This window comes from Theropithecus gelada, chromosome 1 (assembly GCF_003255815.1).
Source record: "Theropithecus gelada isolate Dixy chromosome 1, Tgel_1.0, whole genome shotgun sequence".
Taxonomy (NCBI): domain Eukaryota; kingdom Metazoa; phylum Chordata; class Mammalia; order Primates; family Cercopithecidae; genus Theropithecus; species Theropithecus gelada.
In genome coordinates this window covers 157,943,030-157,960,461 of record NC_037668.1, presented here as the reverse complement: position 1 = coordinate 157,960,461, position 17,432 = coordinate 157,943,030, and the positions used below count along the sequence as shown (strand labels likewise).

Below are 17,432 nucleotides of genomic sequence, written 5' to 3'. Positions count from 1 at the left end.
CCCACTGTTTTCTCACTCTTCATTTGATCTCCATTTGGCACTGTTTTGTTCTTTGAATAAAGCTTTATGCCGCCAGGTTTTCCTACATATTTATAAAACAAAGTTCTCAGCTATACCAATAACCATGACTGTTATTTCATGTTGCTTCATTCCTTCATGTATAGTACTATCAAGTTTGACCCTACTCTCACTATGACTAGTTTGGCCCAACCATCTATTACAACAGAGAGCCTCAGGTGAAGTAAAATAAATGTTATAAATTCTTCAAAATTTATGGCACACTTTGAACAGTTTGAGATATACTAATTGAGAATTGCTAACTTTAACATTTTAAGTATCAATTAAGTGTTCAATTCTTTTTGATCAGCTTGGATTGCCTTTGGTTCTAGTTATGAATCATTTTCTTTCTTCTTTCTTTCTTTCTTTCTCTTTCTTCCTTTTTTCTTTCTTTCTTTCTCTTTCTTTTCTTTCTTTCTTTCTCTCTCACTCTCTCTTTCTCTCTCTCTCTCTCTCTCTCTCCCTCTCTCTCTCTCTCTCTTTTTTCTTTCTTACTGACAAGGTCTTGCTTTGTTGCCCAGGCTGGAGTGCAGTGGCATGATCAATACTCACTACAGCCTCAACCTCCCCAGCTCAAGCAGTCTTCCTGCCTCAACCTCCCCAGCTCAAGCAATCTTCCTGCCTCAGCCTCCTGAGTAGCGAGGACTACAGGAATGTGCCACCATGCCTGGCTTTTTAATAAAATTTTTGTAGAGACAGGGTCTCACTATGTTGCCCAGGCTTCTCTCGAACTCCTGAGCTCAAGCAATCCTCCTGTCTCAGCCCCCCAACATGCTGGGATTACAGGCATGAGCCACTGTGAATGGCCTACTTTAATGAATCTTACTGATAAAAGCCCATCCATGCATCCATACACTAATACTTACAAGGCATAGAAATACATACAACAGGACTACATACACACATACATATGTATATATATGACAGCTTCCCTGCACTCAAGAAGCTTGTGTTGTCTTTTAAATGTATAGGAAAAACTGTAATTCATCTTTGATTTATATAAAAATATGTCATAAGGTAATAAAGAAGAGAAAGCCCACCCAACTGAGAAGGCATGGAAGAGAAAATAACAAAGTCCCAAGAATGTGCAATTTGGGAAGGTGACAGATAGTTCTTTGACAAGTGGAAAATGTCCCTCTGAATTCTGTAACAGTGTAATCTCTGGAAGTAGTAATTTAATTGGATAGTTGACCTGCGTCTTTGGAACCTAATATTCCTTATTTTTTGCCTCTAGATACCGACTCATTGGTTCCTCGTCCGCCACATGCATCATCTCAGGCAATACTGTCATTTGGGATAATGAAACACCTATTTGTGAGAGTGAGTTGAAATATCCCTTCCTATTTCTTTTACTGATACATTCTAATTTTTCTCTGGAATAATAAAACCTTAACCGAATTCCTTCTGTGCAATCTGTCCTTCACATGGCTGAAGACAGCGGTAATGTTCTCGAATATTCCTACGGCGTTCCTGGCAACCCTTTCCTTAAGTTCTTCCTTATCCTGGGATGTGTCTTTTCTAATTCTGGGGGCTTAAATACATAAAATCCTTCAAACTTGATTCTACTTCAATAAATTTGAAATTATGGTGGTTCTACCACCTCCAGTATAATAATCATCCTGCTTGGCGAATCAGTAAAGATTTTTAACATTTATGCTCTTCAAGGTTAGTGAAGCTGTGGAAGAACCTGGACTCTCACGCATCACGAGCTCAACACATCCTCTCGAAAGGCACCATGCACTATTAACCTCAGAAGTGGGCATATATTTTAACCTACTTCTTAGAATTTATACTTATGAAATAATCACACACTTTTTAAAGCAGTTTGGTATAAACTTTTCATTGCAGCATCATTTATATTAGTTAAAATGTTAAAGCAACCTAAATATTTTAAACTATGGTTTGGAAATAATCTACTAGGAGGAAAAAGATGTGTTCAAATGACCACTATAAAGAATTCCCGAAGAAACATAAAATAGCTACGCAGAATGGAAAAAAGTATATCCATACACTGGCATGGTATTCAGCCATAAAAAAATGATAGCATAAAGAAGCACTTAATGACTAGAAAGAGATGTGTTTTATGTGGAAAAAGAATCAGATGAACAGCATGTATGGCAAGATCTCATTTTATTAAAAAGTAATACACCTATGTAGTGGAGGGCCAGGCTGAGGCTCAGTGAAATATAGTGTATAACATCTTTGTCTTACTGTTCTCTTTAGATAACTTGAAGACTTTACTTTTCTTCTTGGTATTTAAAAATGTTGTTCCTTTTACTAGAAAGTTTATGAGCTTCAGAATCTAAATTTACAAATGACATTGGTCACACATTTGTCTCTGTTTATCCACTTTAAGGAACAGTTTTGCTGTTTTGTAAAACAAATTGGGAAACCTTCCATGTTATTTGAAATCTATAATAAGATAACATGGAATTGGAATAGGAATTTTCTTGGAAATATGAAAAAATAGTAAAATAGAGAAAACAAAAAATATAATAATACACCTATACCTATATCTATGTTTTTATCTCTGTTTCTAGTTCTGTAAACTCTCTATATCTAAATCCTGGTAAATGACTTCAAGTCTTCTTGGAGAAGCCTAGGGGAAGATTTACAATACATGCTTTTGACTGTGTAGCAGGTGCTTCCTCAAAAGAATCCAGTCTCCCATCCATTCGTGCTGCTCTGGGTCTATAAACTGTTCAAGTCTAGGAATTGTTGATGAACAATGAACTTCTTTTACAATAATTCAAGTCAGACTTCTATTCACTTGACCTAAATCTCTTCTGCTTATACAAATCAAATAACACTTTAGTCGGCTATCCATCTACTTCAGTTTTAGAGACTCCATGATCAATTAGCCCAGTAACAATATTCTCTTCAGTTAAATCATTCTGATTGCTGTTTCGGCTCTAATATCCATTACAAGAACCCCCATTGTCTCTGGCAATTAAGTGCTGCCACTTGGACTCTGCCACCCTGAGGTCCTTTGGTCCCCAAGTGAATTCAGAGAACCCAGTTCAATGGCAACACTTCCCATTGTCATTCCTGCCCTGCAGAGAATGAGCCATCACAGAGGATGCTGAAACTCCCCATGTGAATGTATTCCTCAAGCCTCTGGTAAAAGGTCTATCTTCTGAACCCTCCACTCCTGCACTGTGCCTCACCAGCTCTATCCAAAGATGACTTTCAGAGTGGAATGGCTGTTGCTTAACTTCTGCCTCTCAAATATCAGGCTAATTTCTCATGCTGTAACCCTAGTCCAGAACCATATAGAGAAACTAAGTCTGGAAAACTTAATTCCAAATTGGCCTGGTTGACGCTATATAAAACCCCCAGATAATTATAATTTTATTTAACTCTTTGTCTTCTTTTCTTTCCTTCCCTCCTTCCCTTCTGCCTGCCTGCCTTCCTTCTTTGCTTCCTTTCTTTCTCCCTTCCTCCCTCCTTCCCTCCCTCCCTCCCTCCTTCCCTCCCTCCCTCCCTCCTTCCCTCCCTTCCTCCCTCCCTTCCTCCCTCCCTTCCTTCCCTCCTTCCCTGCTTTCCTTCTTCCTTATTTTCTTTCTTCTTTACCACATGGCTAGGACCACCAGTATAACATTGAACATTGGTAGCAATAGGTGTCATCCTTGTCTTGTTCCACATCTCAAAGGGAAAGATTAAAACATTTCACCATTAATCTGGTATTTACTGTAGGCTTTTTGTAGATAATCATTTTTGAATTAAGGACATTCTCACATATTCTCCATTATTAAAAGTTTTTGTCTTTGAATCATGTTGAAGTTTATCAAACACTTCAGTTACATGTATCGATGTAATTATATCTGTTTTTCTTTTTTCTGTTAATGTAACAAACTGTTTTGAGTACATTTTTGAAAGGCAAATAATTTTGAATTTCAATTTTACATTCTTAAAATAAACCAACTTGGTCATAATATTTAATCATTTTTATATATGACAAATATGCTTTAATAGCACATTTTAGATGTTTCTATTAAAGTATAATTCATGTATCATAAAAGTTACCTTTTTTAATTACACAGTTCAGTGGTATTTAGTATATTCACAAAGTTGTATGTTATGGTCTGAATGTTCGAGTCTACCCCAGATCCATATGTCGAAATCCTTACCCCCAAGGTGATGACATTAAGGAGTGAGGCCTTTGGAAGGTGATAAGATCATGAGAGCAGAGCTGTCACGAATGGGATTAGTGTCCTAATAAGAGAGGCCCAGAAGAGCTCCTTTGCCCCTCCTGCCATGGGAGGAAATGCTGAATCTGCCAGAGAGGTTGGTCCTGAACTCCTTAGCCTCCACAACTAAAAGAAATAAATTTCTGTTGTGTATGAGCTAATCAGTTTATACTATTTCATTATAGCTGCCCAAATAGACTAAGACATTGGGCAACCAGCACCGCCAATTAATTCCAGAACACTTTCTTCATTCCATTCCTATTTTAGAGATTAGACTGTAACTTTTTTTCTTGTAATGTCCTTTTAAGATTTTGACATCAAACTTATAACAGTCTCACAAAGCCAGCTGGTAGTGTTTCATGTATTTGTTTCCTTGAAAGAGTTTATATAAAATTGGTATTCTCTCTTCTTTAAATGTTTAAAAGAATTCACCAGAAAAGCCCTGGAGTTTACTTTGTTGGGAGGTCTTTTTTTCCCAACAATTTTCCTGTACCATGTAGACTTTTTGCTGAAGTATAACATATACGCAGTAAAGTGCATACATCTTAATTATGCAGTTCAATGGTTATTTACGAATTAAATGCATCCATGTAAATGACACTCAGATTGAGATATAGAACACTATCAGCACCCCAGAAGCCTTCCCGATGCCTTTTCCCAGTTATCTTCCCAAAGTAACCATTATTCTGATTTATTACATTAATAATTAGTTTTGCCACTTCCTAAGTTTTATAAAGGAATCAAAAAATAGGTACTCTTTTGTGTCCGGCTTCTGCTCAGTGTTATATTTGGAAGTCACTTTTGTTGCTGCATGAAGGATTGTCGGATTTTTTTTATTGTTATGTTGTATTTCATTGATGATCTTGAGTACCTTTTCATATGTTTGTGAAGTGCCTATTCCAAACTTCTGGCTGTTATTGACTAGTTTGTCTATCATTTTATTGTTTTGTAGAAGTTATTTAAATATTCTCATGTTTTCTAATAAATGGAACACAAATGTTGTCTTTCAGACTATGGCTTTTCTTTTACTTTTTCCATTCTTAATGATGTCTTTTGTTGTAGGAAGTTCTACATTTTAATAATATTCAATTTATGGGTCTTTTTTCCAAGTTACTGCTTTTTCTATTCTACTTAGGCAATTGGGCCAGGTGAGGTGGCTTACGTCTATAATCCCAGCACTTTGGGAGGCCAAGGGAGGAGGATTGCTTGAAGCCAGGAGTTCAAGACCAGCCTGGGTAACAAAGCAAGACCCTGTCTCTACAAAAAATAAAATAAAATTAGCTGGGCTCAGTGGCACATGCCTATAGTCCCAGCAACTTGGGAGGCTGAGGTGGGAGGATCCCTTGAGTACAGGGGTTCAAGGCTTCAGTGAGTTACGGTGGTGCCACTGCACTCCAGCCTAGGTGACAGAGTGAGACCCTGTTTCTTATGGATAGGTAATTGATCTAATATCATTTATTAAATGTGGCACCATGGCCATAAGTCAGGTGACCTTATATGTGGCTCTCATTCCAGGGAGGTTCTGTTCCATTGGTTTATTTACCATACATTGTGTTTTTGTTTTGGTTTGGTTTTTGCCATACTATAATGGCAAAAAACCAAACCAAAACAAAACAAAACTGCAGCATTACATTAAGATTTTAATTACTATCACATTACATTAAGATTTGATATCTGGTGGCATATATCTTCTAACTATGTACATCTTCAAGATTTACTTGGTGATTCTTGGCACTTCGCATTACCATATGAAATTTAGAATCAGCTTGCCAATTTCCATATAAAGAATCCTACTTGAATTTGTATTGAGTTTCTGTTGACTCAGTACATCAATTTGTGGACATTAACAAATTTACAGTTTTGAAGTTTAAATTTATGAACATGATATATCCTCCCATTTTCGAAGTCTTCTCTAATTTCTTGTAATAATATTTGTTAATTTACCTTATAGAAGTCATGTACATCTTTCATTATCTTTATTACTACATATTATTTTTAAAATTTTATTCTCTATTTACTTCTTAGATATGCACCTGTTTCATCTCAGCTCCAGCAATTTTATTAAATTTACTTTTAAATTGAATAGTTTTTCTGTATTTTTTTAAATTTGCTGCATAATTTTGTCATCTATGAATCTGACAAAGTTTTTAAATCTTTTCCTTTCTTATGTCTTTTGTTTATTTCACCTGCTTTACTGCATTGGCTAGAACCCCCAGTACAACATTGAATAGAAGAGAGGATACAAGGCTTTTAATGGTCATCATAAATCATGATGTATGCTGTAGATTTTTGTATGATATCCTTTACTAGATTAAGGAAATTCCCCTTTACTTCTAATTGCTAAAAGATTTATCATGAATGTTCATTCTAATTGATCACTCTGCATGTATTGAGATTATCATGTTTCTTTTTCACTCTGTTAATGTAATATATTACATTGATTGATCTTTAAAGGGCAAACAAACTGAATTCCTAGAATCATCCTATGTTGCTTGTGATGTGTTGTAGATGATTATCCTATCTATGGAATGTGTGTGAGCATGTATGGTGTGTGTGTGCAGGATTGCTCATATTTTTATTGTAATGTTGTAACATTGATTTAATATTTAAAATCAGTCAAGGTAAACCTCACTTTGATCATTGTATCATCCTTTGGAAATATCGCTGGATTCAGTTTCATAATATTTTGTTTAGAAAATTTGCATTTATGTTCTCAAGAGATCTTGGGTTATAATTTGGTTTTATTTTAATGTCCTTATCAGGTTTGGGCATCAAGATTATGTTGGGCTAGTAAAATGTGTTAAAAATTGTTTATTTTTTTTCTAGTCTCTGGAATAATTTGTGTAACATTAATATTATTTTTCCTTATATGTTTGGAAGAAGTCAGCAGTGAAGCAATCCAGACCTGAGGGTTTGTTGTTGTTGTTGTTGTTGTTGTTAGGTTTTCAATTAGTGATTCAATTTCTTCAATAGCTGTAAAACTATTATTTTATATCATATTGAATTAGTTTGGGTAAGCTATATTTTTCAAAGAATTTACTCATTTTATTTAAATTTTCTAGATTATTAGCATAATGCTGTTTATTATATCCTCATATTAGAAAATCCTTTGGATGTCTGTGATTCTGTAGTGATTCCCCTATGGTAATTGATTTCTGATATTTGTAATATCTCTTTGCTTCTTTTTCCTTAATTAGTTTTACTGGGGTTTTATCAATTTTACTAAGCTTTTCACATAAACGACTTTAAAGTTTCTTGTTTTTACTTTAATGTATGACTATTTTCTCTTTTACTGATTTCTGCTTATTTTCTTTCTTCTGCTTTCTTAAGCTTTGTTTACTCCCCCACTCCTAAATTCTTGATATTGATTAGATAATTTGTTTTCAACCTTTATTTTTCTAATATATACATTTAACCTCTACATTTTTCTCTAAAACTATTTTACTTCCCACAATCTTTATATTTTCATTGTCATTGTACATAAAAGTTTTCTAATTTACCTTCTGATGTCTTCTTTGACCCATAGGCTATTTAGAAGGGCATTGCTTAACTTCTAAATATTTGGAGATCTTCTAGTTATCATTCTTTCATTAATTTAATCATTTGAGACAAGGTTTATGGCCCAGAATATGGACCATTTTGGTAAAAGTTTATGTATGCACTTGAAAAGACTGAACATTTATTTTGTTTCATTTTCTAGAAATGTCATTTAGGAAAATGTGGTTTAGAACAGTCTTTTTTTTCCCCCTCCACTTGTTCTTTCAGTTATAGAGAGACATGTGTAAAATATCTGTATTAGTTTCCCAGGGCTGCTGTAACAAATTACTACAAACTTGGTGGCTTCAAAGAAGAAAAATTTACTCTCTTAACACTTTGGAGGCCAGAAATCCAGTTAAGATGTCAGTAGGATTGCTTCCATCTGCAAGCTATTCTGTGCCTCTCTCCAGACTTCCTTCCAGTGGCTGCTGGCAATCTTTGATGTTCCTTGGCTTGCAGATGCATCATTTCCTTCTTGGCCTCCATCTTCAAGTCGCCTTCTCCTCTGTGTCTTTCCTTTGCTCTTCTGTCTCCTGTAAAGATACTGGGCTTTGTTAGGATTTAGAGGTGACCGTGGCACTCTAGGATGGTCTCAACTCAAGATCATTAACTTGATTGTATCTACAAAGACTCTCCAAACTGGGTCATGTTTCACAGGTTTCAGAGATTAGGACATAGATATTTTTTAAGGAGGACAGTGGTTATTCAACCCATTACAATACCAAACTATGACTATGAATCTGCCTGTCTTTCTTCTTTGTTCTAGCAATCTTTACTTTATGTATTTTAAACATGTTATTAAACACATGAAATTTTTGGTTTATTCTATCTTTCTGCTGAATTGACTATTTTACCATAATGAAATGTCTCTCTTTACCTCTTATAATACTTCTTGCCTTAAAATCTATTTTGTACATTAATATAGCTATACAGGCTTTCTTTCTTACTTTCTTTGTCTTATATTTAAAGCTTGTCTCTTGTAAACATCATATAGTAAAGTTTTGTTGTTTTATTCAGCCTTCGTTGTTCATTAGTGTTTGAAACATTTAAATTTAATAATAAAAATTAAAGTTAAAATTAAAAATACATAAATAAATAAATTTAATCTAGTTACTGATAAGTCTAACTCTTGGTTATTTGTTTTCTATTTGTTTCATGTGTTTGTTCTTTTATTTCTCATTTCTCACATTTTTGAATTCATCAAGTATTTTTATATTCTATTTTCCCCAGTAGCTTTTAAGTTATATTTCATTTTTTATTCTTAAATGACTACTCTAGAGATAGACATCCTTGATTTACTCTAGTCTACTAAAATTGTGCTTTTACCTTTCTCCAAACAATGCAAGTACCCAAACTATTAATATTTAATTCCATTTGTGTCCTCTCCCTCTTTTTGTATTGTTGTCATACATTTTCCAGAAAGAAAAGCTTCAGCTGAATTAAATTTAACAGAGTTTAATTCAGTAACCAACGATTCACAAATCAGGCAGCCTCCCGAGCCACAGTAGGCCAGAGACTCCAGTCCAGCTGCGTGGTGGAAGAGGATTTATGAACAGAAAAAGGAAAGTGACGCACAGAAAACAGAAGTGAGGTACAGAAACAGTCGGATTGGTTATAGCTCAGCATTTGCCTTATTTGAAGATAGTTCAAACAGTTGGCCACATTTGATTGGCCAAAACTCGATGATTGGCATAAGAGTAGTCTATGGTCTGTTTACATCTTCAGTTGTTACAGTTCGCAGTGCACAGAGAAACCTTGAGGCTGAGCTTAAACTATGTAAGGCTTTAGGCTACACTTGATTTAACAATTTACATATATTCTATATTTCAAAGACATAATTATTGTTGTTGTCTTTATAAAAACAGTCTCTATTTATATTTACACGGTAGTGAATTCTTATAATTTTTATGTTGCCTCAGCATCCATTTAGAATATGTTTAGCTTTCTCATGCCAGAAGCAGAGCTTAGTCACCCTTATTGCCCTTTCTAGTTCTGTACCTCCTCCCAGTTTTCAACGTGGTCGAGCCAGATATCTGCCTTATAAAACTGCCTTCTGGTGACCACCTCTCTATGGGACATCTAGATAAAACCTACTTGACTCGCATCCCTGACCTCTGTGCCCTGCATGGACTTCGCAGATATGCTGCCATGACCACCTCTCAGTCGCAGCATGCCTTCCTGGAACATGTGCCTGCTTTCTTTAAACTCACCAGTTGGAACTCCCTATGGGAGATGCCTGCTGGGTCATACTCCGGTCGCCAATAAAGGTGTCGGCCGATGTGTCCCCTTCTCTCTTTCTCTCTCCATTCCTTGCACTGACCAACCTTTCTGTGATCTTCAGCCATGGCTTGTACCCTCAGGCCGTAATAAAATCTTTACTTCCATCTTGTGTTTCTTCTAATCACTGTAGAGGTTCTCTCTATCATAAAGATCCTAAATGAAAACATACCCGCATATAAGCTGTTTCTAGTGTGTTTCCTTCTTACTGCAATTCTATAAATTCTATATGAAACTATTTTCCTTCAGTCTGAAAAAGTCTCTTTGGCATTTTTGTATTGTAGATCTTCTGACAACAAATTCTTTAAACATTTTTCTAATTGTGGTTCCTTCGAAGGTTATTGTCCATGTTTCCTGCTGCTTTTAAAATGGATTACACTTTAAAATAGATTTTTTTTTACAATATTACTATGTTGTATCTAGGTAAGTATTTCTTTGTATTGCCTGGGTTTATATAGGTGGTTTTTTTTTTTTTTTTTTTTTGAGATGGAGTTTCACTCTCGTCACACAGACTGGAGTGCAGTGGCGCGATCTTGGCTGACTGCAACCTCTACCTCCCAGAGTCAAGCAATCGTCCCACCTCCGCCACCTCAGTAGCTGGGATTACAGGCCTGTGCCACTGTGCCTGGCTAATTTTTGTATTTTTAGTAGAAACGGGGTTTCGACATGTTGGCCAGCCTGGTCTCAAACTCCTGACCTCAGGTGATCTGCCCACTTGGGCCACTCAAAGTGCTAGGATTACAGGCATGAGCCACCACGCCAGGCCTGTATAACTTTTTGAATCTGTAATCTTGCATCAGTCTTGGAAATTTCTCAGTTATTACTTCTTCAAATGTTGTTTATATCTGTTATCTCTCTCCTCTCATGACAGGACTTCACTTAAACATGCTAGGCTTTATTCTTCTATGTCTTGGTCTGTATGTTAACATACATTTAGGGGTTTTTGTGGACTAATAAATGACCACTTTTACACAGATATGTTATTGTATCAAATTTAGATTTGAGTAAATGAGTTGATAAGTTTTATATCTTTTGTATGTTGTGAAATGTTGAAACTACATTTGGAAGCATATGTTACTTAAAAGTTCAATAGAACTTATTTTTTTTATTCTTCTTACATGTTTCTTGGGTAATTCTAGCTTTCTACGTTTTTTTGAATGAATATTGGCAATTTCTATTTCCATTTATATCATTTAGATTTTCAAAATATTTAACCCCCAGTAGTCTACAGTTTTATAAATATTCTCATATCCATAACAATGTTTAAATTCCTTTTCTTACTGTGTATATTTGTGTCTTCTCTCTTCCCTTATAATTTATCTTTTAGTGAAGGTTTTTATATTTTGTTTTCCTAAAACAGCTAACCTCAGTTAATAACAAAAATGCAAATTAAGAAAGCAAATGGAAAAGAGTAGGAGAAAACGGTGTAAACTCTATAATACTATAATCAAAGAGCTATGTAAAATGAAAAGAATGTGGATTGAGTGAATACATGCATGCAAATATTATAGGAAATCACATAAGTAAGAAAGGCAGGACACATCATATTATGCCTACCGAAATTACAACTTTGTAAAAATGTACCTACATGTTAGCAAAGATTAAAAGCAAATAATGAATGTAAAAATAGTTACAGTTTAGTGACTCATGAGATTTTTGTCATTCATTATTTAAATTGACTGTTATGCTCTTCCTTTTCCCAGTAATTCCTTGTGGGCTACCCCCCACCATCGCCAATGGAGATTTCATTAGCACCAGCAGAGAGTATTTTCCCTACGGATCTGTGGTGACCTATCGCTGCAATCTTGGAAGCGGAAGGAAAAAGCTGTTTGAGCTCGTGGGTGAGCCTTCCATATACTGCACCAGCAAAGATGACCAAGTGGGCATCTGGAGCGGCCCGGCCCCTCAGTGCATTATACCTAACAAATGTATGCCTCCAAATGTGGAAAATGGAATATTGGTATCTGTCAACAGAAGCTTATTTTCCTTAAATGAAGTTGTGGAGTTTAGGTGTCAGCCTGGCTTTGTCATGAAAGGACCCCGCCGTGTGCAATGCCAGGCCCTGAACAAATGGGAGCCAGAGTTACCAAGCTGCTCCAGGGGTGAGTCTGACTGAGGCCTAGAAGGTCCCTGCAAATGACATGAGTTGCTGTTGGATCAGGTGATCGGTATTTGCTCAGGGGGAGGGATGTGTACTGAGCAGGGTCAGGGAGCAAATTTTCTAGATAGTGAAGGTGAAATTCAGAAGGTGTGTGTACATACACATGTTCTGAAATTGAGAAGCAAAGCTCAACCTGGGCAAGGAATATGATGTTTCTTTGGGGTTCTTATAAACAGATCTGTCAATTACTTTTGAGTATAACAATTGTTGATACAAAATGAGTGATTCCTCTGGCCAGGCACTATGATACAGGCTACATGTGAATTTTAATCCTTAAAACAAAGTTATTAGGTAGTTACCAGTTGTTCTATGTTTGTCTGTTTTGTTTTGCCTGAGATACTGTCTTGCTCTGTCACTCGGGTTGGGCTGCAGTGGTGTGATCATGGCTTACTTCAACCTCTGCCTCCCTGGGTCAAGCAATTCTCCTGCCTGAGCCTCCCACATAGCTAGGACTATCGGTGCATGCCACCATGCCTGGTTAAGATTTTTATGTTTTTTTTGTACAGATAGAGTCTCACCATGTTGCCCAGGCTGGTCTCAAACTCCTCAACTCAAGCAATCCACCCATCTTGGCCTCCCAAAGGGCTGGAGATTAGTATTTGTTCAGGGGAGGGATGTGTGGTGAGGAGGGTGGGAAAGTAATTTTGGGGGGAAGAAGCATGAAATTAAGAATCGGGAGTGTGCATGCACCCAGCATATGTGTCTTCATTTTAAAAAGCAAGACCTTAATTAGCCAGAAAAAAAGCTATTTTGGACTCACCTATTAATCAGTTCTCAGGGCAAAGTACCAGCTCCAATCTCTCTCAATTATATTGAAAAATTATATGGACTTTATAGTCAGCTGTGCCCTAAGCGCTTTATATACATTATCTCATTTATTGTTTACAACAACACTGGCTTATTTAAGGCCTTGTGTTTTTGATGGCTCATCTTGTCTACTGATGCCACAATAGCTGGCTTAGCAGCTGAGTGGGAGGTGTTATGGCTGATACATAGGGACAGAGAAAGAGCTTACCATTCTTCTACCAACCCATGTTAGCCTTGTGCAACCACTGAACTGGGAAGACAAACAGATAAAGGGATATAAGGACGGATGTATTGAGGTAGGAGATTGGCAGGGCTTGTGTTCTGGTCACAATCCTGCTGACCAAAACAGAATCTGTCCTAGATAGGATGAAGTGAAAAAAGACAGCAGGAACAGGCAGATGGCGATGAAAGCAATCGCTAGCTGCCCTCATATTCCCATCAGCACCATGACATTTTATAAATGCCATGGCAACGACCTGGAAGTTACCACCCCTTTCCAGGAAAGTTCTAAATAACACCCCCCTCAATTTGCATTGATATGCCCCTTAACTTACATGTAACTGGCCGGGCATGGTGGCTTATGCCTGTAATCCCAGCACTTTGGGAGGCCGAGATGGGCAGATCACCTAAGGTCAGGAGTTCAAGACCAACCTGCCCAACATGGTGAAACCCTGTCTCTAATAAAAATATAAAAATTACCTGGGTGAGGTGGCTCACGCCTGAAATCTCATTAGGCTGAGGCAGGAGAATCACTTGAACCTGGGACACAGAGGTTGCAGTGAGCCAAGATCACACGACTGTGCTCCAGCCTGGGTGATAGAGTGAGATATCACCTCAAAAACAACAACAACAACAACAAAAAAAAACGCACACACACAAAACAGAAAGCAGTTGTTTACTATGGCCGATGATCTGGAGCAGCATCCTCAAGGCTGGCTGAGTAATTGGCTGCCCACGTGGCGCCCCACTTCCATGTCTCAGCTGAAGAATGTGGAAGCCAGGATCCTCCAGTGTCTCCAGAATAAGTTCCTGGCCAGATATGTATCCCTCCCAAACCAGAATAAGATCTGGACAGTGACTGTGAGCCCCGAGCAAAAGGACCACACCCCCCTGGTGATGGTGCACGGTTTTGGGGGCGGTGTGGGCCTCTGGGTCCTCAACATGGACTCACTGAGTGCCCGCTGCACACTGCACACCTTCCATCTGCTTGACTTCGGGCGATGCTCAAGGCCAGCATTCCCGAGGGACCCGGAGGGGGCTGAGGATGAGTTTGTGACATCGATAGAGACGTGGCAGGAGACCATGGGGATTCCCAGCATGACCCTCCTGGGGCACAGTTTGGGAGGATTCCTGGCCACTTCTTACTCAATCAAGTACCCTGATAGAGTTAAACACCTCATCCTGGTGGACTCATGGGGCTTTCCCCTCTGACCAACTAACCCCAGTGAGATCCGTGCACCCCCAGCCTGGGTCAAAGCTGTGGCATCTGTCCTAGGACGTTCCAATCCATTGGCTGTTCTTCGAGTAGCTGGGCCCTGGGGGCCTGGCCTGGTGCAGCGATTCTCGCCGGATTCAAACGCAAGTTTGTAGACTTCTTTGAAGATGATACCATATCAGAGTATATCTATCACTGCAATGCGCAGAATCCCAGTGGTGAGACGGTATTCAAAGCCATGATGGAGTCCTTTGGCTGGGCCCAGCACCCTATGCTGGAGCGAATTCACTTGATTTGAAAAGGTGTGCCCATCACCATGATCTATGGGTCCAACACCTGGATAGATACCAGTACGGGAAAAAAGGTGAAGATGCAGCGGCCGGATTCCTATGTCGGAGACATGGAGATTGAGGGTGCATCTCACCACGTCTATGCTGACCAGCCACACATCTTCAATGCTGTGGTGGTGAAGATCTGCGACTCAGTTGATTGAGTCGCTCTCTGAAGAGGAAGAGGAGAAAGCCAGAGAGTCACTCTTGCCTCCCTGTCTGCTTACTCACCCACTCTGTCCTTTCCTCACCAACTAACATGTGCCAGCCAGGCAGAGTCTTAGGCTGTTCCCAGAACAGGACCACAGTGAAAAGAACACTCTTGATCCCACACTAAAGGCTGAAGGCAGAAGCCACAAGAGGCCTTCAGTGCCACCCCTGGGGAAGAACATAAAGGGTTGCACAATGTCACCCATCCACTTCTTGCCAAGTGTTACCCAGATGGTGGAGGATGTGAAGGGATTGCACCGAGCCACATTCGCTCTCTCTGTGGCCTTTCTTTCTCTGGGCAAAGAAGGGCTTCCAGTGGCCTTTCCTAGCTCTGCAGTGTTTGTGGGATAGGTTCCCTGCAAGAACACCTTCCTCCTCCATGCCCCACTTCCCATACCAGTTCCATCCAGGGTCTGGTTAACCGCCAAGAGCAGGTCCTAGAGTTCCCTTCACCTGCAGAGTCCTTTTCATGACCTAGAAGGTCTTATTCAAAGCTCTCATTGACAGAGGAGGAAACAGGCCAAGGCAGGACATGGCTGGACCATGGTGATACAGCTCTGTGTGATTCAAGTTCTGGCTAGAGCCCAGGTCTGCCAACACCCTGTGCTTGTTGCACACTTGATTTGCTAAGGCTCCAGACAGGCACCGTTGCCATGGGGCTGGTCCTGGTCACTGGCTGAGGAAAAGCCCTTCCCTGCCCCACATTCTAGCCCCACTATGTGGGGGTGCTGTTGTCCCACCTGTGTCTCATCCCTGGCTGCCTAAGCTAGGGACACTCAAGTGCTTCCTTCCTTGCCCCATCTTCCTCCTAACTGGAAGCCTCTGAGCCTCCCCTGTGCCTTAAGCCCCGAAGCCCCACATGTAGTATAGAGCAAAGGTGGAAGAAAGGGTAGAAAGGCCCTTCAGCCCCAGGGCTATGTCTGGGTTCTCCATGCCCATCAGTCTCGCAGTTTCTCTACCTGGCCCCAGAGCTGAGGCCATCTGCAAGCCCCTACCCATGGCCCAATGGGGAGCCTCCAGCCACCAGTTCCCTGTCCTTGCCAGCCACTGAGTGGTTCCCACTGCATGACCCTCTATCCCTCCCATCTGTCCCCGTGGTTTCCAGCTCAATCCACCCCGACCCACCTGTCAGCCCTCTCCCAGGGAGCTGTTTCAGGGATTCTGGGCAGTAGGCTGGGCCTGGCCTCAGAACCTGGCAGCTCCCGCCTGTTCCTTCATTTTTGTAAAACCCTGTCACCAGAATGGTATTAACTCCTGGTGCTTTGTACTACTGGTCCAGCTGCCCTGGGCTCCTTTTCTATATTAATAAACAAATGAGTTAAAAAAAAGTTTACATGTAATTGAAGCGGGCTTACAGGAGTATAAATACAGTTGGCTGCCAGGAGCTCATATGTTGCTGACTCTGGGTGTACTGCCTGTGAGTTAGCCCTGCTCTGCAGGGGCAGTGCCTTTCTAAAAGATTGCTGTCTGGCACCACTGGCTCATCCTTGAATTCTGTCCTGGGTGAGGCAAGAACCCTTCCAGAGTAAGCCCCAATTTAGTGTCATGCCTGTCCTGAAACAGTATGACTGCTCTTTAGTCATAGGTGTGCTATCAGAGAAATGGGAGGAAATCTATAAAACAGACTTGGTCTCAGGTGACAGTCTCATTACCTGAATAACAATGGTACAAATCGGGATTACCTTCATAGGAAATATGTAGATGGAGAATCCACCAATACTAATAACTCCACATTGGATAGCCAGAGCTAGGAGAAAATACCTCGTACCCTGTAGATTTACAAGTGAGTTTGGGGCCTTGTGCTAGGGAGAATTGGGTTCTATATCTCTACCTTTTACTAGCTATGAGGCCTTCAGCAAGCATAGGGTATAGCAAAAGAAATTCCCCCGTAAGTAACAAGTGCTCTGGAACTGTCCTTTCCACAGTGTGTCAGCCGCCTCCAGAAATCCTGCATGGTGAGCACACTCCAAGCCATCAGGACTTTTCACCTGGGCAGGAAGTGTTCTACAGCTGTGAGCCCAGCTATGACCTCAGAGGGGCTGCGTCTCTGCACTGCACGCCCCAGGGAGACTGGAACCCTGAAGCCCCCATATGTACAGGTGCCTTGACTCTCTGGCTTCCAGATTGCTGTTTCCCCCTCACATGGAGGTCTTACTCCTGCTGTTTTATTTTTCTTCTAGTGAAATCCTGTGATGACTTCCTGGGCCAACTTCCTCATGGCCGTGTGCTGTTTCCACTCAATCTCCAGCTTGGAGCAAAGGTGTCCTTTGTTTGCGATGAAGGGTGAGTGTGACCCAGAGTTGAGACCCAGGACTCAGTGTGGAGAATCACTCCCCTGAGATCAGGGGTTAATCCAAACCAGGAGCCGACCTAGTAGATAAGAAGTACCCAGACAGATGAATTTATGGAAGGGTAGTTTTGAAATAAGG

At 39.8% G+C, this 17,432-nt stretch overlaps 1 protein-coding gene and 1 pseudogene across 3 annotated transcripts in view; both read left to right on the top strand.

Moving 5' to 3' along the window:
• Nucleotides 1-17,432, top strand: part of CR1 (complement C3b/C4b receptor 1 (Knops blood group)) — a 204,860-nt gene that overhangs the window by 170,016 nt on the left and 17,412 nt on the right. Inside the window, exons 36-39 of one of the 2 annotated variants that reach the window (XM_025396253.1) lie at nt 1,292-1,377; nt 11,765-12,163; nt 16,929-17,102; nt 17,184-17,286. The exons of the other annotated variant lie outside the window; for it this stretch is intronic. Coding sequence (XP_025252038.1) covers nt 1,292-1,377; nt 11,765-12,163; nt 16,929-17,102; nt 17,184-17,286 — 762 coding nt within the window. The remainder of the gene's footprint in view (nt 1-1,291; nt 1,378-11,764; nt 12,164-16,928; nt 17,103-17,183; nt 17,287-17,432) is intronic. 2 annotated transcript variants of the gene reach the window in all.
• Nucleotides 13,921-15,251, top strand: LOC112631376 (annotated as a pseudogene). The gene has a single exon (XR_003121112.1). The product of XR_003121112.1 is annotated as a protein ABHD4 pseudogene (transcript).